The 25,118-nt window shown below is 37.4% G+C and overlaps 1 protein-coding gene across 1 annotated transcript; it reads right to left on the bottom strand.

Moving 5' to 3' along the window:
• LOC133878427 (calpain-type cysteine protease DEK1) lies at positions 1–22,165 on the bottom strand. The gene is made up of 32 exons (XM_062316980.1): positions 21,852–22,165; positions 21,593–21,733; positions 19,682–19,932; positions 17,003–17,185; positions 16,686–16,821; positions 16,345–16,475; positions 16,114–16,228; positions 14,996–16,025; positions 14,700–14,810; positions 13,950–14,008; positions 11,114–11,276; positions 9,704–9,977; positions 9,450–9,600; positions 9,194–9,305; positions 8,931–9,096; positions 8,737–8,807; positions 8,523–8,614; positions 8,205–8,367; positions 8,016–8,087; positions 6,045–6,422; positions 5,839–5,954; positions 5,422–5,719; positions 4,529–4,848; positions 3,975–4,326; positions 3,540–3,860; positions 3,354–3,458; positions 3,089–3,217; positions 1,864–2,244; positions 1,633–1,770; positions 1,212–1,448; positions 650–1,097; positions 1–485 (listed from the first exon to the last, which is right to left on the bottom strand). Exons 2-31 carry the CDS (start codon positions 21,715–21,717, stop codon positions 792–794), a joined length of 6,486 nt encoding a protein of 2,161 aa, XP_062172964.1. The 5' UTR covers positions 21,718–21,733; positions 21,852–22,165; the 3' UTR covers positions 1–485; positions 650–791.
• Between the last annotated feature and the right edge of the window lie 2,953 nt (positions 22,166–25,118).

Below are 25,118 nucleotides of genomic sequence, written 5' to 3'. Positions count from 1 at the left end.
AATATGAAATGGGGATTATATTGCAACAACAAACATTTGTACAATTTCTTTTCCAATTACAAAGCACTTTCAAAACTGCAGCTGAAATTATAAACCCTTTTCCCAGCTACAAATGCTTTTTTCTGTATTCCCCTTAAACTAGGCATTACTAATTATTTTCCTATTGCTTTTCATCTTTCTTTTTCCCCCCTCATTTACATGATGACACATCCTATATCCCTTACAATATCTGCTTATGTACAGAAAAACCCCCAAGAACCCTCTCCAATGCCATGCAGAAGCACGTAACCCCCAAAAAAGACCAGATTTCATGGACAGCATTTCTATTCAATCATCCCTCTTGTCTGTGAAATCAAAATCTCATTCAGGAATCATATCTTTCAAAGCTGTGAGAGCCTGCGGAAAGAATGAAGATTAGGTTGCACAACTCCAATGGATTCATAACTCATAGGCCATCCTCACGGCTGAGAATCACATCCTATGACCTGCAAAAGACGTAAGATTAAGGAAAAAGGTAAAAGGAATGAAGATATAAAGGAAAAGGCTCCCCATTTGAAGTGCTTGTGAATCTAAATGACCCAATCAAAAGGAATTTGCTACACTCTTTTGTGAACCACAGCTAAACTACATTGGACAGGCAGAAACTTACCTAGTGATTCTGTATACCGAGGTCCAACAAAACCTGCCTGCAGGATTTCATGATCCACGACAACCCAAGCAATTCAAAAAATCCGCAAATACGCTCTCGGCCCAATGGACAAAAAACCAACTGAAGAGCCATTTTCTTCGTACTATAAAGCTTCCAGGGATATTGACGCTTTCGTGAAAACAGAAAGAACAAATGGTGCTTCTTCCCCAGGGTGTATAGTTGTAGGCACTATCGTGTAACCCTTTGGATCAGGGTCCAGAACCATTTCACATGATATTTCTCTAGAATTTACATAGTCTGTCCCACCAACTGATTCATGTAGGTATATGTTGTAAGCAGCACGACGGCCACGGGTTTTGAGTATCCTCATCCCAATGTAGAACATCATTGAATCATGACTGGATTGATAATTTCTGAAACCAGCTGCGGTTCTTGAGAAACCCACTCCCTAATTTTTATTTTTATTTTTTTAAATAAAAAAAAAAAAAGTCAGAAAAGATCCAGTGAAAAATATTGTTTCTATAAAATACAAACTTGAATGAAGGTCCATTGCTAAGCTTACTTGCGTTAAGGTTATGAACACATGAATGGGTAATGATGCATCTGATCCAATGGCTCTCAATCGGAACTGTGGATTTTGATTCCATGTTTCATAATCTTGGCAGCCACCAGCACTGTAACCACGCCATTGTCCATGAACAGAATAGCGCATCTCTGGAGGGTAGATACGACAAACATATATTGATCGGAAATGAATCTGAAAGTCTTGCCAAGACATCCAGAATATACCATCTTTTGACTGTTCAAGAAGTACAAAATTCAGGCAATTAGCAAAAGATTTCACTTAAGTCCAACCATTAGGTAAGATTATGTCCAATTTAAAATTATCTAAATAATAACAAGAACTCGTATGGGAAAGAGAGAAAAACTCAAGTAAAAACACAGTAGAATCCTCTGATATAATACAACATCAGAATAAGTACCTGAGGAATGTGCTTCAGCTTGTGCTTCATCCTGTCAGTCCACTCCGGAGACGAGTCAGACCAAGGCCCATTCCACTCAACTTCATTAGCCCATGGATTTCTAATTTGCACAAGCTTATGGCCATCAACTTCTCTCACCTAAATAGTTAATTAGAGAAGAAAAAATCACCTTAATCAAAGTTTTTAAGTTGGTATAGGATCAATACAATCGCATTAGTTTCGCAAATATACCTGCAGTAAAGAGTAAGCATGCCCTTGCACAATGCCACTGGAAGAAATGTGTACGTCTGAACCCGAAGGACTCCCAGCACCAAGTAGGAACCCCTCTTGTTTGAAGCGCAACAACTGAGACCACAGTCTACCACTTGCAAGATCAATCTGGGCTTGGGCACTCCTCATGTCAATTTCCTCGCCAGCACCACCAGTGAGGTCCACAAGAGCATCCTGAACAAGCCCGCCTTCTAATGCCTCAAAAGAACCATGCAATTTGGCATATGCCTTCTCCAATATAGAGACCCAGAGCTCATTGCCCTTCCTGCTGGTGGCAAATGCGGGTTTACCAGGCGCTTCACATGGAATCCAATCATCCACAACAACCAGGACCCACTCACCCTAGAAAGAGAAGAAGAAAACCACAATATGCAGTTATATAAATGCTAATCATAAAAAATAACTAAAAGAAACTATTTTAACAAACTTCAGATATATCTCATGGCAAGACATAACGCGACAATGAATTTCATGATTCACAATTATAAGTTGCATCAGTCAAGGAAGTCAGAATCACAACCTAGCGAAAATTCATCCATCTGCAAAGAAATATAGCAAGGTCATTCTTCAAGAAAAGTCGAGCACATCCATCCAAATGGATCTACAACTGACTAGTAGAGAATCAAGCCAGATGAAATTAAGCCTGAGTTACACCCCAACCCCTATGGTGGAAGGCTGGGCATTGGCATTGCTCAACTTCTTAATGCAATTAACCTGACTGCCCTAGATAGAGAATTGACAAGACGTTCTTCCATTATAGAACCTAAAGCAATATTATTTTACGGAATAGAGATGATTCCCATTCCAATAGCATAGACATTGAATAAATTTTCCACAACAAATTATAGCTTTTGAACTTTCTCCTCTTCTACTGAAACCCTAGGAGCTCTAAAAGAAAAGTTTCCACGTAAATTTTTCAAGGACTTTGATAAGGACATTTTTTGCTTTCAGCTAACTAAGTTAAAGGTCTCTCCAGCTGCAGAAAGTTGATAAATTTTTTCATTACATTATGAAAAAGTCTAGAACACGAAACAAGCCATAAGTTTTGTCCATCATAAATTGTAGGCGCATCATTTGGAAAAGCACACTCCAGGATACCAACCCAAAGCGGACACAAAGAAAACGTTTGATTCCCCCTCCCTCTTTTTACTATTCAAAAAACTAGCCCAAGTTATGTTCTAATTACCTGAATACAGAAGCGGACGGTGTAGATTCCTTCCTCATTATACTCCGGGGTAATAATCACTTCTGATATTCGTGAAACCTCTGTTAAAACAGCCACAGCACTCAAAAACCAACAATCACCCAATCGGCCCTGTTTAATAGACAATTAACCCACTTATTAAAGCAAGCAAAGCATCAACAAATTATCTTCAAGAGATGCAACTCTTAACAATAATGAAGATGATTCAGACTAAAGCTTTACATGAGATATTACAAAGGGACTAAACCTGACAAACATCTGAAGGATTTGCAGCCCCAAAAAACAAGCATGGATCAGAATCCATGCGGCTCTCTTTCACAATTTCAGCAGGCCGCATCCACTTAGAAACAACCTATATTGGAAAACCAAAAGGCTTGCAGTCATCAAGATAATAAACATATCTAAAAGCAATCAACTAGTCAAGAAAACACACCTGCAACTTCAAAGGGGGATTTTTGGGATCTACAAATAACGACTGATCATTTGGAGGAAACTCTTGATCTGTGAAATGTCTCTCTCCCCTTGCACAGAGGGCTTCTTTGACAGCCAGTTCCACTGAAAGCATCCGTTGATTGATTTCTTCTTGTGTTTCCATCCTAGGTTTCCTATATCTCCTAGCAAAAGAATCCACATCAATCACAACCCCATCACGATCTGACCTTCTTTTTCTCCCACTCGAATACTGTCCATCCCAATCTACATCATCCCTATCATATAGATCTACATCCGCAGGATCACTATCCCACCCATCAATCTATAAAAAGCACATTACGCAGTAATTAGTGACAGGTTCAGCTAGACATAAAACAGTATGTTCTGCTTTTTCCAAAATTTGAGCAAAAATACTATGGTATTGAAGAGAACTTACTCTAGAGGGTGAATCCGCCCATTGCCAATTATCTTCTGGAAAGTCGATGGCACTAAAATCAGCTGATCCAATAGCAGCATGAAGAGCAGCTATCTCATCTTCACTTAAGCACCTTCCCCAAAGAAAAACATCCATAATATGCATCTTAGACTCAACTCCTTCACTATCTGATCTCCCAAATGCGTCCATATCTATGGGTGGTCTAACACCAATCCAAACGTCTGTCCCCTGCTCCCAAATGCTATTACCCACATGCAATGGTAACCCAGTCTGGTAGCCATCAAAACCACCATCCAGAAAGCAAGTTGCCTCACCTAGATCAGCATCAATTGTCATTGTCACAATATGCCACCTGCAAATCATTTATAAAACACAGGTGAAAGTTAATTCTTGTCGAAGTATTGACGATAACAGCACAATGCAACCACGACAGAGACATGCAAACAGAATGGGAAACAAAAAGGTCCAAAATAAATTATATGAAAGAGGCAATGAAAGCACATGCAATATAATATGGCAGAATTGTGACAAGTACATTAAGAAGAAATTCAAACCTTCCATCTGCAATACTTGTGACACTGATACTCCACTCCTTTGCAACAGTTGTTTGTCTATCACCTTTGGTAATCAATCTAAGCCCAACTTGTCCAGCCTCAATACCTTGTTCAGAACCAGCCACCAGAATTTCCCAACATACTTTTTTCTGAAATTCAGTGCCTAAAAGACAAACAGGTCCAGACTCGGGTTGGATCATCACCGCAATGGAAAAACTAACCTTTTGACTTTGACATACACTGGGGTCAATCAGGCCACAGGTTCTGCCACTTGTAGTTGGTTCATCATCAAGAATACACACAGCACCCGCAACCCCTGTCTGCCAATGACATTAACAAGCACTAGCTTCAGAGTCATACTGGTTGAGAATACCAAAAAGCAATGCATCTCCATTGACCATCAGAAATCACAAAGGTCCAAATAAGCTGGACTGAACAGATAAGCAGAAAAATATTAAGCAAGATTAAAATAAATGTAGTGATGGTGTGGATACACTAACATTTCTGTACCCTACCCAGCAAATTTAATTTTAAATCCAGGAAGAAATATTCTGTGTAGATGATGGGGCAAAAATGTGGATATTTGAAAAATAAATTCTGTGATGGTGTGGAGACACTGTAACATGTCTGTACCCTCCCCAGAAAATTTAATTTTAAATCCAGGAAGAAATATTCTGGGTAGATGACGTGGCAAACATGTAGATATGGATATGGCGCCAATAAGGCAGGGTTGGCGTATCACATTCTCGAGGAAAAGAAATGTGGATATGGCTTGGACAAAAATTTAGGAAAGCCAAAATAGACAACCTCAAGAACAGGACATGGAAACAAATCTATATAAGTGGAATTTTGACAAGAATCCAAAAACCAAATTATAACTAAAAAAACTAAACCTGAATTGCTCGGCGAGCTAACTGAGCTGTCCGTATCCTACGTGCAATGCTTGAAACCCTCTCTCGTGCAAAAGAATCATCAAGAACAGCATCACCTCCAACTGCGCGTACCGCAGCTGCCATGGCAGCTGCCTCTCGGTTGCCAGCATTAGGAATAGAGGAAATAAGTGAAGCTTCTATCTCCTTCCATTTACGTTCTTCTTTCTCCAGAAGAGCCTTCCTTCTTTCTTTACCTCTTCCCTCTTCTTCACGTCTCTGCATTAAAATTTCCTCTTCCATCTCCTTTTCTCTTATATAACTACAAAATTCATGTAGATGGAGATTCAGAAACGCCACATAAATTTAAGAGTCCTCTGTTTGGTAAAATAGAAAACCCAATATGCATAAGAGCCAAACTCTTGTTTGACATGTAACTACCTCTCTTGAATGATTTCAAACTGCCTACGGTCTTCAGGCATCCATTTTTTTATTTTATTGGCGCTTAGGTCTGAGAACCCTATGCTATCAAGAAAGAGTCTCAAGCGAACCTCATCCTACAACAGGAAGAAAACAATGATATATGATGATCAATAACCAAACACCTATCATGCATGGTAAGCAGCTCAGGTTTTTTTTTTGGTCACCTGCACTCGTTCCGCCTTAGCAGTCAAACCAAGCAAAAGAAGTAAATATCCACCAAATTTATCCCACATGTACACCCATTCAGTATCAATTGCCTCTTCCAAAGCCAAAATACGTGCGTGAGCACACATTTCTCTTCGGTGATCTACATCATTGGCATGTCCATGGCGGAATGTTCTTCCACATCTGATTCTGCAGAAGAATGATCCAGCAGCTAATTCTTCATTTCTTAAACGGTCTCTTAGTTTCATGACATCAGCCCTGGGAAGCACAAAATTTCCTGCCCTGTCACGCATGATGGCAGGGTCTCCTACCAAAAGGGCAGCTGAACTGGCAGATCTCTGTGGAGCTGAATAAGTTCCAGATAAAGCATTTCTAGTCTGCGAGGGAAACAAAATGAACTCTGTTGAACTTAACTACCACCTTTACTTAGTCAAATAACAACGAAAACATTCACCTAATGAAAGCATTCCAACATGATTAGAAAAGTATAAAAGACGCAACGTCCAACAAAATAAATAAGCAATCATCCTTTAAAATGCACATTTCTATTAATGTTTTGAAATGTAGGCTCCTATTGATAAAATGAAAGCAAGAAATACTGTTTTGAAATGGAAAGCTCCTATTAATAAAATGAAAGCAAGACAAGCTGATATATCAACATTGTTGCCATGTTGACAACACTACTAAATATGTACCCAGCAAGGAGATATTAACTGATGGCATCATAAAATTTTCATTAGGTAATTTGGTCTTTGAGCAACCTAACATATGTCAAGTTATTCCAGAGTTTTCAGTTTCTTGCTGCACTTCTAATTGTTTCTTTGGATTTATTTTCTCAAGTTAGTGTTTGAGACATTTAGAAAGTTTGCTTGAGGTTCTGGACCACTAAATCGTAGCCTTAATAGTATTATTATTTTGTTCAAATGAAAACTCTCATCTGTATCTCCATTCTCTTGCATTTGAAGAATTGCCGCCGAGTCATTCATGCATAAATGTAGACAAATTTGGATGTCAGACGAAAAATCATACATTCTACAATATCAAAACATGAACTTGTTTGAAACCATTCCATGATAATTTGGTGCCAGCAAATACAAACAAATGACATTATTCAAAAAGTATTTGGTAAGGTTTTGTCTATGGTAAATATCTGAAGTAACAAACTTGTAAGCATTAGGAGATCTTTGGTGATCACATTATCAAATACCCATATTGCCACCTCTAATCATTAGCAGCAGTTAATTTTTATGCCTTTGCTAAAAGGCTGGAAAAAAAAAAAAAAAAGTTACATACATTTATAAGTACCTATACGTGCTGATACTAGGTTTTAAATCTCAAGTGCAGTTTAAATTATATCAGCAGCAGAACTGACGGAACAAGTTCAAATTATATAGCATGGTCAAGGAATTTTTATCTATGACTACATCTCTAATTGTCCAGAGCCCAATTTAGTTATATCATAAGTTATGGTACAAAAAATTGCAAAATGAGACAACACAGATTTTCTGAATATAGCTCCCAGCACTGAGTATCACAGACACATGAAAATAAGGGAAAGAAGTTTGTCACAAATTTGAGAATGCAATCTTATCTTCTTTTTATAAGTAAGAGAGCATGCAACCTGTATAACTAATTAAAATATCTGAATATCAAACAGACGGACAACACTGGACAACCATAACAAGTGTGCGTGTTTACATATATACAAGCATGCCTTCTGTATGTTGTGAGAGAAAGTACCAACAGAGATGTAGTATGGATCAGCAGTTCTAGATAACAGAAACTGACCTGAGTTGAGAAGATAACATAATAAATAATAATCTAGCCTTCATATATAATAAAATCTCAAATCACAGCGATGACCAACCCCACCCCCCCACCCCCCCCCAAAAAAAAAAAAAGGATTTTCAGTAATTATCTGGAAATCTGTGGATATGTCCAAAAGGCAATTTATAAAAAAATCGACACACCTTTGTCGCAGATCGAGCAATTGCTTGAACAACAGTTTCCCTACTAAGAAAGTGCACGGCATCTTCCATCGTCTGGAGATCGAAGTAAATAACATCCTTAGATAGAAGCAAAACTTCGAAAAGATGACAAAGATGGTTGTGAATCAACTCCAAGTTGCAGCAACAAATTGGTTACAGTAGTGCACAAACCTTAAGAGTCAGGCATGGACGAGAGACAGCAAATCCAAAGGCCACAACAAGAGTAATTGCTGATACAGCAGCACCAGCAAATGGTGGATATATTTTCAAACTGGCAACAACCCCCCAGCCCTCAGTCGCCAATGCAATCCCATAGAGCACAAGAAATGCAGCACTATCAATCAATTGATTTGAAATTCATTAGGTTTGAAGAAATTACCCAGTCACGGTACTTGACATGTCAATAGCAAAAGTAAAGCAAAATAAAAATATTTAGTTCGAAATATGCTAACAAACAAAAGACAAAAATAAACAGGACACTCAACACACCTGACATTCTTTCCACAATCTGCGTGAGCATCATAGACATATACAGGCAGTACTCTTGGAGAATAAACTACAATCGGAGGTGAAAGAAGAACCTGCACAAAGAGGGTTATACTATAATGTAAACGAAGATGAGGTAGAACAACCAGAAATAAGACAACCCAAATACAAACAAAAAGATATGAAGTTTGAAAGAAAATAGAGTAATATAACTCACTGTCAATGCTCTTCCAGCAAGAAGAAACAGAAATGAAAAATAACCAACAGAGGCGCCAACAAATGGTTTATCTGAACAGCAAATGTGAGAAAAAGTTAATGTCATAAGAAGCACGGGAACAATTTTTGCAAGAGAACTATGAAGATATGTGGCATGGAAAATAACATAGGATGGTAATGGATTCTGTTTTTCACCTTCAAACAATCCAACAAGAAATGCTGCCAAAGCCAAAAGAAAAGCGAGGAAACAAACAAAGAGCATCTGTATTCTGGTCAAATAAAAATTGTTTGAAGCCCAGTGGTGAATAGCACCAATAGCTAGTACCAACATGAGAAGAACCAAGAGACATGCTACACCAATCTGTTTCCGATAGAAGGGGGAAAAAAAAGCACCAAATGAGATAGGTTCACTACAGCTTAAAGCAAAAATGAACTGCAAAAACCAAAGTGAGCCTCACAGTCCAAGGTTTAACAACAACTATAACAGCTGATATTGCACCAAGCAGGAGGAGGAGACCAAAGCTAACAAATGCATATACACCTCCAGAAAGTCTCCAATCATCATCTTTCCTGCAAATATTTATCTCAGCGCATAAGAAGGTGAACGAGCAGCCATGGTACTATCTATGCCTATCTCCGAAATATCTGAACAACATGTTTGTTTAATACGCATAGTACAGCTAAGGTACTAAATTAAAGCCATGAGTTACTCACCATTTATGCAAACCAGAGCACAGTGACAGCACTGCTGGAATACAAACCAAAGGAAGTAAAGCAGCCAGGAAATCACCCTTGGTTGGAACTTCATCATCTCTAGATTTGACGACTTCTAAATACGATGCACCACAAAATGCCACAAGAACAACTACAAAGAAATGCATCAAAGAATATGATAGATTAATATGTCAATCCAACTCAAGGTAGTTCCAATTGAAGGGTCAGGAATCAAAACCAAAGCAAATAACTACCTGAGAATATCCCAACGCAGATGGCAGAAGAAAGAGAAAACCGATATGTTGCAAACCATGAAACAATTGGAAGCACGCCAGTAACTACTAAAGCAATTGCAGACGCCATTGCCCAACCAAGGTACACAGATGATGCATAAGGAGAGCTAAAACTTTTCTGTTCACCAGTCAATCCCTTGTACCCTAAATCATCTAAAGGCTTTGCAGATATTATCGCACCTAGAGCTAATACAGATCCAGCAAATACTGATATGCAAATGGCAAGAACAACACCCTGAAAGAGAACAATATTTAGCTAGAACTGTGAAAGGAAATCAAGACATTATAAAACAAATTCCAGGTAGAAAAGGTACAAAATTGGAAAGAGTTACAATAGGCTTCTAAACCACAAGACCCTTCAAAATTAAAAGAATAATATGTGCTTCTTCAGATAGTTAAAGCTTGAAGAAATTTTTTTTTTTTGATAAGTAAGAGAAATATCATTAACTTCATATTGAAGTTAATATGAAGAAAGAAAACCGAAATAAAGAGATTTCTGAAGCAAGAGAATTCTAAATAAGCAGTAAAGAAAGACAAAAAGTGGAAAAACTTAGAAATGATAGCAAAATGGAAAACACAAAACTAAGAAAAGTGCAACATGGGCCTTCAAGGAATAAAGACTTATCAATGCCTAAATCATCAGATACTATGTTATATGTTCCTCCCTTTTAGGATCGCTCTTGTATACTTCCCGTGTATTAGGGTTGCGCCCCTCTGCGCTTTACTGATGAATTTGAAATTACTTATAAAAAAAAAATGTGTCAAGACCAGCGATATGGGGAAAATGTAGCAAATCAGAAAACAGAAAGAAACTGAGGAGAAGAAGTGTAAGGAGGAAAAAGCCATATACAATGGATAGCACACAACACATGAACAAAGGAGAAGAAGGCAATATGCATAAAACAAAGGAGAAAGCAGAAAAATAAAAGAAATATATAGAAAAGGAAATATTACAGAAAACTGAGACCTTAATTTATATAGCAAAAGCATATACAATGGATAGCATACAACACACGAACACAAATTCAACAAAACTAATTTGAGCATATGCCCTGTACATGTGTTAAATATAAAGGGCAAAATCAGAGGCATGTCACAAATACAAATACCAAACTACGAAAGAGGAAATAGATAAATAAGAAAACCAACCTTTAAAGCAGTGAAAAGACCAAATACTAATTATGAAAAAAAGTAAAATTCCACTAACTGAAAATATAAGATAGCAACACAACCAGCAAGCGTCAATGCACGGTCTGTGTGCATGAGATTTCATCCTAGAACCCAAATTAAATCTTATATACAACTCTGTATATTTAAAAGATAATCGTGCAATTACATTAGAGCAGTGAGGGCAAGAGACAAAGATCAAACCTCCTTTGTCCCAGGAAAATGATGATTTCCAGCATTACCAGCACATTGTACTCGAGGAAGCCAGAACTGGTAACCATTACGGATCCATATAGGAATGGCGATAGAAAGGCATGCGACCATAAGTGGAACAGTCAAAGACAATCCAAGAAGAACTGATGATTTGCTGCAAAACAAACACAGATATCAATGCATAATAGGGTATGCAGCTAATGCAACAGCCACATTAGAAATAAAAAGGAACCAAAATTATTTTATTTTATAGCCAAAAAAAAAAAGGATTAATATATAAAATGAAAATGACAGAAAGAAAACGATAAAGAAAACTTTACTAAAACACTTACTGCTATTCTCTTTCTTATATTTGTAAGATCTGAGCCTAAGACTTACCCAAACCCCTCAATAAACATATTCAGTGTTTAGTTGTAAATTTCCTGGACATTTTAGATATCTGGTTTCAAATAAATCATTGTTTCTTAACCTCAACACCAAAAAGGTATTTAACACTAATCAGTATAAATTGATCACTAACTAACAATGCTACTATATAGTACATTGGGGGAATATTAGGCAAGATCTGGCACAAAAAAGAGCAGTTTAAAGGCAGATATTAAAATCACAAATGGAAATTGATCAGAAACAGTCTTATCCATTTATGGACAAGCTCAAATGTTTGCCAGTTTCCACACCGGTTCTTTTACTATAGTCTATATTACATAGGCAAAATGCTTTCATCCGAAGAAGACAAATCCTAGATCTTGTTCTTATTGTCAATGAATGCCATGATAGTAGAATAAAATCGGGGAGCCAAGTGTACTCCGCAAACTAGACTTAGAAAAAGCTTATGATCATTTTAATTGGGATTTTCTGTTGTACATGCTGAGGAGGTGTGGTTTTGGGGGAGAGAGGTGCTCTTGGAAAGCTCATTGTATCTCCTCGGTGCGTTTCTCGATTTTGGTGAACGGCACTCCCACCGATTTTTTTAGTGGCTCTCGTAGCTCGAGACAAGGGAACCCTCTGTCTCCTTTGATGTTTGTCATTGTGATGGAGGCATAGAGTAGGATTATTTATGCTGCAATCAATGGGGGCTTGTTATCTGGCGTATTGGTGGACTGTCTGCAGCATTCAGAGTACTGTTGTGTGGAAGATGATACCTTTGTGACTTTGTCCCTTTTGTGGTGTCTATGGAGGGAAATGAACGGCATAAGTTTTGAGGACCGTGAGAGGACATTGGAGGAGATTAAATCTTCATTTTTCAATACTCTGAATTTTTGCACAGTTGTTTTTGTTTCTCCTTTTTTTTTTGATAAGTAAAGAGTAATGTCATTAATAACGCAAAGCGCAATCAAGTACACAGGGAGTATACAAGAAAGCCATCTAAGAAGAAGAAGAAAACAAAACAAAGAAATCATTAAAGCTAATCACTAAAGGTGCGAGGAACGCAGTCGTCCAAAAGTACAAAAAATAAAAGAAAAAGGAAATGAGCTCCTCAATGGTTCTTTCTTTATCCTTGAACTGTCTATCATTGCATTCCCTCCACAAGCATCACAAAAGACAAGCAGCGAATAAATCTACCACCCGAAAAGGCATAACCCAAGACAGACTGAAACGACTAAAGATGGCATTCCATAGAGTGCGTGCAACCTCGCAGTGGAGAAGAATGTGATCTACAGACTCCCCTTTCATTTTGCACATGCAATATCTATCAATCACAATGACACACTTCTTTCTGGTTTTTGTTTCTCCTTCTAATTAGTTATCATGATTTCCTTGTTCTTTTCTCCTTCTAGCTAGGTATTCTCTCATGTATACTTCATGTGTACATTGGGAAGATGCAAAAAGAAATGCCTAACTAGATAAACGATTATGGGAATTAAGAAAGTTAAAAGATAAGGGAAACACATAAGTTGTAGTTCAAAGATACAAAGTGTAAAAAAAGGATAATAAAAGCTCCTCAAAGGTCTTCTCCACGTCCTCAAAGCTTTGGTTATTTCTTTTCCTCCATAAGCACCAAAAGAGGCAAGTGGGCGCTATTTTCCACGCCATAACACGCCTCGAAATGTTAGAGAGGATAAGATCAACAAAGAAGCTGCCAAAAGTTGCAAAGGTGTATTTTGAAAATTCAAGGACATTGATGGTTATCTTACAGCCATCAAGCTTCATCTTCCTTTGGTTGTATCTTTCACCAAAATTACACTCCATAGAATCTATTTTGCAGTCCAACTAATCTGGAAACTTTCTGTTACTAATCATTTCTTCATTATTGTAGTGTTTATCAAACTGGTTTCCTTCATTAATAATATGCTGTCACTTGGTCAAACATCATACCTAAAGGGAACTCTAATACAATTCCTGCAGTCTTCTCAATGATACAGAACAGAAAGTGACAAAGGCTTACGCATTGACAGAGGGCATTCTACGGGCATACTATGCAATCAACTTTGAACCTATTGTTTGTATATCCTCAATCAAGCTGAAGAGTATGTAAAATAACCAATTAAGTTGGTTCATTAATGCTGCATAAAAGCTCTAGTTCAGGAATACAACTATGAAAATGGAAGTCATTTGGGAAAGTTGATAACCATGTGTCCAGAATTTGATATGTTTTAAGAAAACGGTACAAAAGCAAATTATATGCTAGCTAAAAAATCCAAGCAATTTTGAATGCCAGGGTCTACCAACACATGGTTAACCATTCTAGTGAACCTAAAGCAGTTGTATAACATAACAGAATCATCATGTTCATACATCAAAGGATATATGCTACGGAAACCAGTATCAACACATTAGGAAAAACATGAAACAATGGAAATGATCTATTGAAACATAAGGGCCATACCTTAAGAAGGAAAGCAACAGTCCAACACAAGTGCTCAGTAGCCAAGCAATAAAGCCATACTGCAGAAACATGGTATAATTGAAACAGACAAAACACCCAAAATTCCATTAGGAATAGCTTATAAAAGGAGAAGCAGTGCTCATGAAAACTACTGCACGAAGTTAAATGCATTTGCATATTGTTATATATGGATTTTACATATCGGAGTTAACGGTAATAATTACTTTTATGATGGTGGACTATTTGATACTGGAGTTTGCGACTGAAGTACCATATTTACGAACTTACTTTAAATTGGAAATGGAATAAGTACCAGCCTCTTTAAAGAGGCTTTTAATCCATGTAGTAAAGCAGGGTTAAAGAGAAAAAAAAAAAACTAAGCATGCAAAACGGTTGTAGGCTCATAGCCGACTTTTTCCCTATGTATTACTTTATCCTGATAAGCATTTTCATGAAATTGACATCAAAATTTTAAACATACAGATGTGCAAGTAGACATCCTTCCATGATAGATCGTGTATTCATTTACTAGTTCCTTACAAGAATATATACATATCCATTTCAACTTCAAAGACTGACACACTGCAGAAAAGTTAACTATGACCATCACAAAACCACAATTATATCTCCAAGAGAAACTGGAGTAACAGTATTATAGACCACTGAGTTAATTCCAAAACCAGATGATACATACAAATTCAATAGCTCCCATGATAAATATTATCATATAAAATATATGCGAGGTGGTACCTTGCGTGGTTTCGATGTCATGGCCATTTCTTCTGCTTGAAGTGAACGCAAGAAAGCCATGATTGAACAGACAACCAGAGACAGCAGTAGCACTGCGATGCCGAATTCAAACTACAAACATAACAATTCACTAGATACGTAAGAGATACGTACAAGTAGAACCAAGTTACAACAAACAATCTTGAAATTATATAAATCCATTTAGTTCCCACTATTAATCCAGAGCTATTTATAAACCAATCACGATGCCACCAAATAAAATGAACATTAGCCCAAGGAAAGAGAGATCTTGCTACCTGTTGGTGAGTAGCATTAATGATTATGATCGTCTTTGGACGAAAAATTGCCACAATGACCGTTTCAAGGATGAAGACAGAACTGAAGAGAAGCCATGCTCTTTCTGGAGTACCAACTACGTGGTGCAGTACAAGTCTAGACAATTGGAGCCACTTATCAAGCCCATGAAGCCTCAGTTCTTCCGACAAAGAAATTTGATTGGGCATAGCATTGTCAACACTGTTCGAGTCAATGATGGTGATGTCAGTATTGTCACGATGATCTCTATCTGCATCCAAACTACTCCTCTGTAACAATGCCAGAATAGTCGGATCCAAGTTCTTCTCCTTCAACATCATGGCAAAATTAGGATCCAATCCTTTATCTTGCAATAAACTTGTTAGTTCTACGTCACCTTCTCTTGCCCTTCTTTTCAACATAGACGCAATCCTAGGGTCGTTCAACCTTTCTTGGAATGCAAGAGCTAAATTCAAATCTAACGTTTGTTGATTTACAGAAGCTGAAGCACTAGACTCACAGCCTTGGCTTTCAAGACCACTACTGGAACAAACCACCAAGGAGCTGGTGTGATCAACATTTTTATCAGCAAACGATGTCCCTACTTCAGGCTCTTGAACAACTGAGCGACAAGAACTACTACGTAAGGCTAAACTTGGCCTTCCACTATCTATGCTCTTATCACTGTTTATTCCCTCTTGTGAACTAGCAGTTCGACAAAGGACAACATTGTTCCAGTTACCACCATCAACTGTGCATTGTGCCATACTTCTGCTACTTGCTTCAATTACATTGCCAAGGTGACCCGCTTCAACACTACTACTGCGTTTCATACTTGAGCCACAACCTTCAGAGGAGCTAGATGAACTATTCTGTTCCTTCCTACGAAATCCCTCTCTTAGGCGAATCACTGTACTTTGTAAGGCATCCCTCCTTGCAGCTAATGGGTTTGTAGCTGATAAATGACGAGAAACAGCAGCCCCTAAAAGGACAGATGCCACAACTGCATAACTAACACAATGCCCCAAGTACCTGAAAAGAAAAAATATGACGGTGACAACAATAAACAAAACCAGTAGCATCACAGTTGCTAGTTGCGATCAGAAAGTCTAGAACAAACCAGTAATATACTCCAAAGCAAATGAGAAAAACCCGAGATGTGCCAGCTACAAATAGTGCTGCAACACGACTTTTAAGAAGCTTAAACCCATACAGGCACGCCCCGATATTCCAATCTACAGGATAAGAAATGCAAAAGAATAGATCAGCCCCATAGTAACATCGATGTTATCGGCAAAGATATTAATGTAAATTGTCAATCTACATACTAACAGATGGATTAAAAACAGACCAAGAATGATAATTGCGGCTGATGTAATGGCTCCCAGCCAATTTGCCTCCTTTGCTGTCACACCATATAAGATTGAGTACACAAGAAGTACTATAAGTGAGCCAACGTAGAGAAGTCCAAGATGTGAAGCCCTGCAAACACAAATCATGAAATGCAAGTTGTGAAACATAATTTCTCTATATCAGATCGTTAGGCAAACAAAAGATACAACAATTCAAATCACGAGATTGAAAAAAATATGCCAGCCTACTACAAAACAGCAGTTGGTGCCATTTTGAAGATCCTGTAACAGCTGATTCAATATAGTACCTTAATTCTAGAGCAAAATATTAAGGACTTGCCTACTAGATTCCCGAGGATACAATTCATTGGGGTCTGGAGGTTCTGGTAAACAAGCCACAGGACCAACTTCTATACAATCTGAATAAGCAAATTTGTATGCCCTCCGCACATACTCATCCACATCTAGGCCATTTCCTGTGTAGATTGATATAGAGTAAAAAGTCATAAAATAAAATAAAATTATGCCAGTAAGTACACATTAATGCATCATTAATATTCATGCCTAGCGCATTGTGAAGTACCAAACCACAATTACACCTCTGAAATTATGGAAATGAAAAAACAAGCATCAGGATGAGAAAATTGCAAGGCCTACCATTAAATACCATTCTGCAAATAAAGAGCATGTTGATCGCCATGGCAATTGCGGATACACCAAAAAAGAAACCAGAAGGTGAATATCGCTCAGATGCCCTGGAACCAGCTGTAACATACACAGCACAAAGTTCGTATGCACAAAGTAGGGCAACAGCCAGAAGAAGTAGAATAGCAACAGCCCCTGTTAACGCAAAAAGGAGGAAAATTAAGTAGATAAATAGCATCCAATTTACATATGTCCGTGTTAAGACGTACTATATAAAAAATAATTCCCTCCACCCCCTTTCACCCTTATTTACTGTACAGCATTCACAAAGAAATTTTAACAACTGAAACAAGAGATAAAAATGACAAGATAGAAACAAATCTATTCAACAAGTGAAAATAAATTCTTCCATCAACTATTCCTCACAGAACACATTTTTCAACAATTAACGAAGAATACTTTCTGCCTACATGTTTTAACTACTCTTTCCTTTTTATAAGTAATTCAAATTCATTAAAATCTAGTATACAAATGAACCCCTAAAGTAGAGAAAAAGAAGAACATAACTCCAAAAAATTAGAAACAGATAGACTATTCCACGCTACTATCCATGTATAAAGGGATTGAAACAACATCTTCCACTCTAACATCACAATCTCACGATGTTCAAAGCTCTTTGCGCTTTGCTCTCGTCAAATACACAACATTAAACACAAATGAGCCAACCTCCACATTTTCAAAGAAGTACAGTGTCCCAATTGTCCCTACCAACACACCAACAACTCTCTCACCCTTCGAAGCATAACCCATGCAACACCAAACAACTGTTGAAGCAAACTCCATAATTCGGTTGCAACCTCACAATGAAGAAGAAGGTGATCAATAGACTCTCCACTTTTCTAACACATACAACTTCAATCCACCACGATAACATTCCTCTTTCGGAAATTATCCTAAGTTAAGATTTTTCCTAAAGCCATCATCCACACAAAGAACGCCACTATCGAGGGAGCCACAACTTTCGAAATACTCTCCATGGAAAAGAGGAACTTACCAAACCAGATAGTAAGACTTAACTTCAAATGATTTCCTTTTAGAAGGAATCCAACAAATTTTATCGTCGCCTCTTACCTTACTCTTTGAGAATATACAACTCAAAGAAAACAAAGACCACTTCCACCTTCCAATCATGCACAAATATTGAAAAGAAAATATTCCAATGAATGTTTCCATTCCAGAACTGCATATGATCCGCCTTCCACACATCCTTACAATCAGCAATAGTGAATAATTCCAGAAAAGAGAACTTCAAGGGTTGCTCCCCACACCATACATCATGCCAAAACCGAACCTTAGATCCATCTCCTACCTCACACCTTACAAATTTAGAAAAACCTTGCCACCCCCTCCTTAAACATTTCCACGCTCCCACACCATAGGGCCCCCCAACCTCCTTAGAACACAGACCTCCCCTCAAACTACCATATTTACTGTCCATCACCGATCTCCACAAAGCCTCCATCTCTATATCATACCACCACAACCACTTACCCAAAAGGGGTCGGTTAAACTAAATAAAAAATTTCAACCCCAAACCCCTTGAAATTATCGGAGTACATATTTTCGACCACTTCACTAAATGAAACTTTAACTCATCACCAATAACCCCCCCCCCCCAAAAAAAAAAAAAAAAAAAAAAAAGAAGAAGAAAGAAAGTCCCTCTAAAGTTTTTCTAGTCACTCCTATCGGAATAGGGAAAAGGGACAAATAATACGTTGGTAAATTAGAAATAGTACTTTTATCAAAGTTAACCTACCTCCCTTTGATAAATAAAGCCTCTTCCAACCCGCCAATCAATGTTTCTTCTTCTCAATAATGCCCTAACAAATGGTAGAAGCCTTGTAAGGAGCTCCCAGAGAAAAACCCAAATACTTCACTGGCAACAAAGCCACTCTACACCCAAGAATGCTAGTCAAACCTTCCACATCACCCACATTGCCGACGGGAACAATTTCTTACTTAGACAAGTTTATCTTCAATCCCAACACCACTTCAAAACATAAGAACAGACATTACAAGTTACGAAGTTGTTCACAACTAGGCTTACAAAATATCAAAGTGTCATCTGCAAACAACAAATGTGACACTATCATCTCCTCATGATTCCTCAATCCCACCAAAAATCCAACTAAGAGCCTATTGTCCACCGTAGCATAGATCATCATGCTTAATGCCTCCATAATAACCACAAACAATAAAAGATACAACGGATCCCCCTGTCTTAATCCACAGGAACTACTAAAGTAACCAGATAGACACATTATTGAGAATGGAAAACCATACCATAGATATGCAGTGACTACAAACTACCAAAGTTTAACAGGCTACAACGGCTTATGTGTTTTTACCGGGACTCATATTTTACCAATCATTGTGTTTTTAATTGTTAAGATACCACAAATCTGACCAAACTAGAGTCAAGTAACAGGACTACAAACTACCAAAATTTAACAGTTTAGCTTTCACTACTAAGCTAGATTCTACAGCCTTTAACATATTCAGCTTTGTAACCAAATATAAGAAGGAAATTAGATTGCCAACTAAATAAGATTAATAGATCAGAGTAGCTTTTCCCTAAAGGAAAGAAGAAATCAATTTTTTTGACAATAGAAAGGTCAACAGAGTACATACTTGAGCTTTGCCATTGTGATCTCCACCAAAGCATGATTGAATAGAATGCCAACAAAAGAGCAGTACCGGCCATTATTACAGCCAACCCAATTATATCTCGACCTAATATTACAATCAACCAACATCCCCACACAATAAGCACCACAACAGGAGAAATAACAACCATCCATGCAGACAGATTCAAGAAACCACAAAGTAGACGGAGATGCATCCCTTGCAAGATATCTGGCCATTTTCTTGCAAAAATCCAACTGGAAAGAGAAACCAAAAGGGGAAGAAAAGAAAAAAAGAGTCAGAATACTCTCTCAGGTTAATTACAGAACAAGCAAGCAAGGATTGAAAACAGGCAATAAACTGTACTCTAAGCAGCATGAAACATATCAGGTAAAGTAATGTCATAGAGAAAATTTACAAACCATCAAAACAAATAGAGAAATTATTGACTCCACTAAACAAGCTCAACATACAATATGAAAACTAATTGTACAAAAGAATTTGCAGAAAGCTTCTTCAACATTCTAGAGAATTTGCAAATCTATACGAACATACTGGAACAAAGACTAACAGGATGCAACAGCAAATGGCCAACTGATCATCTTTCACAGAGTATTTTACTTTCTAAATTTTTAGACTCTCTTTCACACATTATAATACAACTCTTTCGCCATGGATGAATTCTCAGATTTTATCTTAGTCCAGAGCCTTATGGACATCCCCCTCCAAGGTGGGAATTTTACGTGGTCTAATATCAGGATTCACCTTCGTGGGCTAGAATAGTCAGATTTTTCATCTCTCCTAAATGGGAGGATCATTTCCAGAATGTTGTCCAGAGTAGATTACCCAGAGTTCTCTAAGATCACTTCCCTATTCTTCTTGATTGTGGCAACTTTCAAAGGGGTAGAAGTTGTTTTAAATTTGAAAACACTAGGCTGAAAACATATGGTTTCATGGAGAAGGTGAGGCACTGGTGGTCTTCCTATTATTTTCATGGCTGTCCTAGCTTAGTTTTGGCCCAACAACTAAAAGCTCTGAAAGCTGACTTAAAAACTTGGAATGATACAGAGTTTGGTAATGTGGAATATAACAATAAAATAATCCAACCTCCCACTATAAAATGATACCATTACACTAATTATATCATACAGACAAAGACACCAAACTAACTATTTTCTCGATTCACACTCCCCATAACTATTTTCTCGATCCACACTCCCCAACATTTCTCAGCAGCTTTTCCTCCAAGTGTTTGTCAAAATATAAGCAGTTCCGAATTTTAGATTCACAAATTTCTCTATGAACTGCAATTTTCCACCCATTACCCATGTCTTTGCTATTAACTTTCCTGGTAATGTTAAAAGCAATGACTACTGAAACAGGAATAGGTGTCCCATAAGCAAGCAAGTGAATCACAACTTAGCGATCATCAAATTCATGAATCAAAGACAGTTCTAAGAAAGTCACTTATATTCTCATAGATTAAATAAAAAACAATATAAATATTACAAGCTCACCACGTAGAGATCACTTTGATAGTTAAAGGGCCAAATTTTATTTCAAAAACACATAGAATGGTATTTCTTTAGTGAATACTTCAGGAAAAAAAAAAAAAAAGTATTCAACGAGTACCCTGCCAATTCTAAACATTTCAAAGAAAAAAAAAAAAAAAAGCTGATTGTGAACCAAATTGTGCCTTTTAGTGTTTCATTAATTAAGCATTTACGAGTCAAAAAAAAAATTAATTAAGCATTTAAGCTCCATTAAAAGTAAATCCAGCTATTAACATATATACATAAATTTACTTGATAATAAAAAAAACACATACAACACAGTATAATAATGCAACCTTAATTTATAATCCAATACCATATTATGGCAACAAACACAAAGGTTCCAAATTCGTAAAAGTGTTACCTATAAATCCTCCAGGGCCTCCAATTCACAGCCCAGAGTATAGAAAACGAAGCCAAACCCAAAACCGCGAAAAGGGTCCCCGAAATTACACACGCCAAGAGAACCCCATGCTCGTCCCCTTCCATGGCTTCCCTCTATCAGCTACACCCACATGCACCAAATCAAACCCAGCAAAACAAAACCAAAAATTTTAAAATATAACTAAATAAATATCAAAATTGAAGCCCTTATAGCACACAGTAATGTGGGCGGGCTTTACCTAGCCAGAAATGGCAATGACATGGTGGAGAACTGAGGGCAAATGGGTCATTTTGGAAGTGGGTTTTGAGGCCTGAGACTAGGGTTTGTAGCAGAAATTTGAGAAGGGCATGGAGTACTTTAAAGTCAGAGTTAGCTGAAAAGTGACAAAGCTAGGGTTTTTGAGGAAACACAAACGAAAAACAAGAAGAAGTTGGAATTTTCTTCTCTGGGTTTCTCTTCAGATTAAAACCCTACTGTTGTCTCTGTGTGTGTGTGTGAACTGTGAAGTGAAAAAGAGGGATTTTTAGAGAGAGAGAGAGAGTGCGTGTAGAGAGAGAAATGCAAGACATAATAAAATTGGAAAAAGATATAGGAGAGTGGCTATAAAATAATAACAGCTAATCTTTCTGCTTGTGGGGAAGTTACACCCACTCAAATTTGGCGTGTGTCTTTCACGTACCAATTGAAAACAAGATGGGAAGTTACTTAGCGAGAAAATGAATGGCCCGTGATGCCCAACTGGTTTGGAGTGGAGGTGGGGAATGGGGAATGCCATGTGTGCGTGTGTGTATTTTTATGGGAACAATTTTCAGACAAAGAATAAATAATTTATGGGCAAATTAGCCTTCATAAAATACTTTTTAATAGTTTAAGGGGTCAATTTGTTGATTTGGAGAGTAATTTCTTAAATTAGTAGGTGAAGAATTTTTGCAAGTCTTCAAACATCAGTTGTTTAATTAGGTATAGAATTTGGAATGGTTGGTTTCTTTGTTTTCTTCTGTTCATGAATTGACTTGCATCCGACTTGGTCATTTCCAAATTTTGCAGCATAACGGAGAGGCTGCTCTAGTCTCCTTTGCCAAGACTGTCAAGGTCTTAAGGTCAGTGATTTGGATCAGCATTGGTTACATTTTCTTGACCGAGAAGGCTTTGATAGAGTCTACTTGTCCGTAAAGGTGAGCCTTGCATCTCGAGTTGTTTGGACATTTGGTCAAACAGATGAATCCCATCGAAACCGTCTCTCATTTGCTATTCAAATTAACTGCAATTCAATCAACCAAATTGCAAACAATGCCCATTCCAATAGTCATCATCAAAGGTTTCTTATTTTTTATTTGCTCATAAAAATATATATATATATAAAAAAAAAAATTGATAATTTTGTCAATGTGTTTTTTAGGTGTTTTTTGTTATATATATATATATATTTCAGGTGAAAACAATTTTAAATATTTTATTATGTTTTGAGTTTTAGGTTGTTTATTAATGGTTTTGTTCTGGGTTGTTTAGTAATAATACTGCATAGGCTATAATAGTTTAGAGGTATAGAGTGTAGCCCTGTTAATTGTATTTTTATGCCCAAATTTTGAGATTTCCCAGCTACATACTTCTATATGCCTGTAAATGGATAACCTGCATTTTGCTTATGAAAATAATAAAAGAAAATAAAACACCAAAATACAAGACACACATAACAAATTATCAAATTCCCTTAAACTTTCTATTCACCTACCAGGGGAGGAGGTTGAAATTCCTTGAAATTCACTGCTCGAATTTAAAAAAATGAGAGAATGAGGCGAGGAGTTTAAATGTCCGAGTAGGTGAGCTCCACACCCCAATCAGCCCAAAGACCTATTCAGATAACTCAGGTCTCACACCTTCTCTCTCATTTCCTACTCGAACTTCTTGAAATTTGAAAAAAAATATATATATATATCGAAAGAATTGGGATCCCCTAGAGGATCCTAATGAATGGAGGAACCATCTAGGGTTGGCAATTCGGGTTCGGGTCAACCCGACTGACCCGATTATATAAACGTGTCAACTCGAACCCGACCCGATTATTAATCGGGGTGTGACACGTGACCCGAACACGACCCGATTAATTATCGGGTAACCCGAACACGACCCGTCAAACCCGACTAAAAAAGTGTCACCCGTTTACCCTACACGACCCGATACGGCATCAATTTCACTGTTTTTACATGTTTCAACCTTCATTTTTTTTTTTTAGCTTCAATTATTTATTTTTTTTTTTAATCGGGTTATAATCGTGTTATCGGGTCATAATCGTGTTGGCGGGTTGACGCGGCAAACACGATTATAATCGGGTCATAATCGGGTCAACCCGATTATGACCCGAACCCGATTATAACAAACTCAAACCCGTTTTTTTCGTGTCATGTTCGGGTCTGGTTCGCGGGTCGTGTCAAAAATTGCCAACCCTAGAACCATCCGTGCTTCTTCCTAATCCAATGAATGCTTGTTTTAAACTTTATTTAGATATTTAAATTAGGTAGCAACTGTGTGTTAAAGGTGTTAAAAATTTGTTAAGGAAGAGTGAGACAATAGGATAAATGAGACTCCAAGCCCGGGTATTCATGGAAGACCCGAGAATATGATTTGCACCCAAGTAGTAAATTGCATTAAAACACATTCCAGCTTGACCATCAAATGACTAGCAACAGTGTACAGGGATGTTGGTACAAGGTACAAACACAAATCTACTCTTCATAAAGACATCAATGTTTTGTTCTGCTTGAGTTTAAGGATCCAATGTTCACACTGAAGTGGAATATGTTAGAGGTATTGGAATGCCTAGAATCTAGCAAGGCCTAGCGGGCCCAACCCGACACTTATATTGCCCCAAAAAGGGACCCGACCCCAGCCCAAGAGACTGAACTCACCAGGCAGCTCACACAGTAGAACCCCTCACTTTTGCTTGTGCCCCCAACAAAAATGAATTCTTCAAGGAATTAGGATCCACCCCATTCATGACTTGCCAGTTAAGAATATGCAAAAAGAAGAGGAAAGTAAAGGGAAAGCCAGCCAAAGTCCTAAATGACCTTCCCTTTAGAACTTTGCATGTCTTTGGCATCGATATGTATTACAGCTATAAATCTTTTTACAGATGTGACAATTTATGTGTTACTTATTACGTTAACCATTAAACAATTAAATATATTTGTCAAATTTTGTTGCTTAATTTTTTTCATTTATGTTGTGACATGTGGCACTCATATGGATTACTACAAGAGTTTGTAAGAAGTTGTAGCAAAATTGTCGTATTCTAAACATTTTTCATATGTACTGCAGTACCGGTTCAAAAGGAAAACAAAATATATTTATAAAAAGGTCTATATTATGTTTCATAAACACCATCATAGTTTTTTTTTTTTTTTTAAAAAAAAAAAAGAATACAACATTCATTCAACAATAACAGAGTTACAGAAGATAATCTAAAGGGGTGGGTGCCCCAACAATGAACCCAAAGCTAATAAAACTG

Source organism: Alnus glutinosa, chromosome 9 (assembly GCF_958979055.1).
Source record: "Alnus glutinosa chromosome 9, dhAlnGlut1.1, whole genome shotgun sequence".
Taxonomy (NCBI): domain Eukaryota; kingdom Viridiplantae; phylum Streptophyta; class Magnoliopsida; order Fagales; family Betulaceae; genus Alnus; species Alnus glutinosa.
This window is presented reverse-complemented; position numbering and strand designations above follow the sequence as displayed.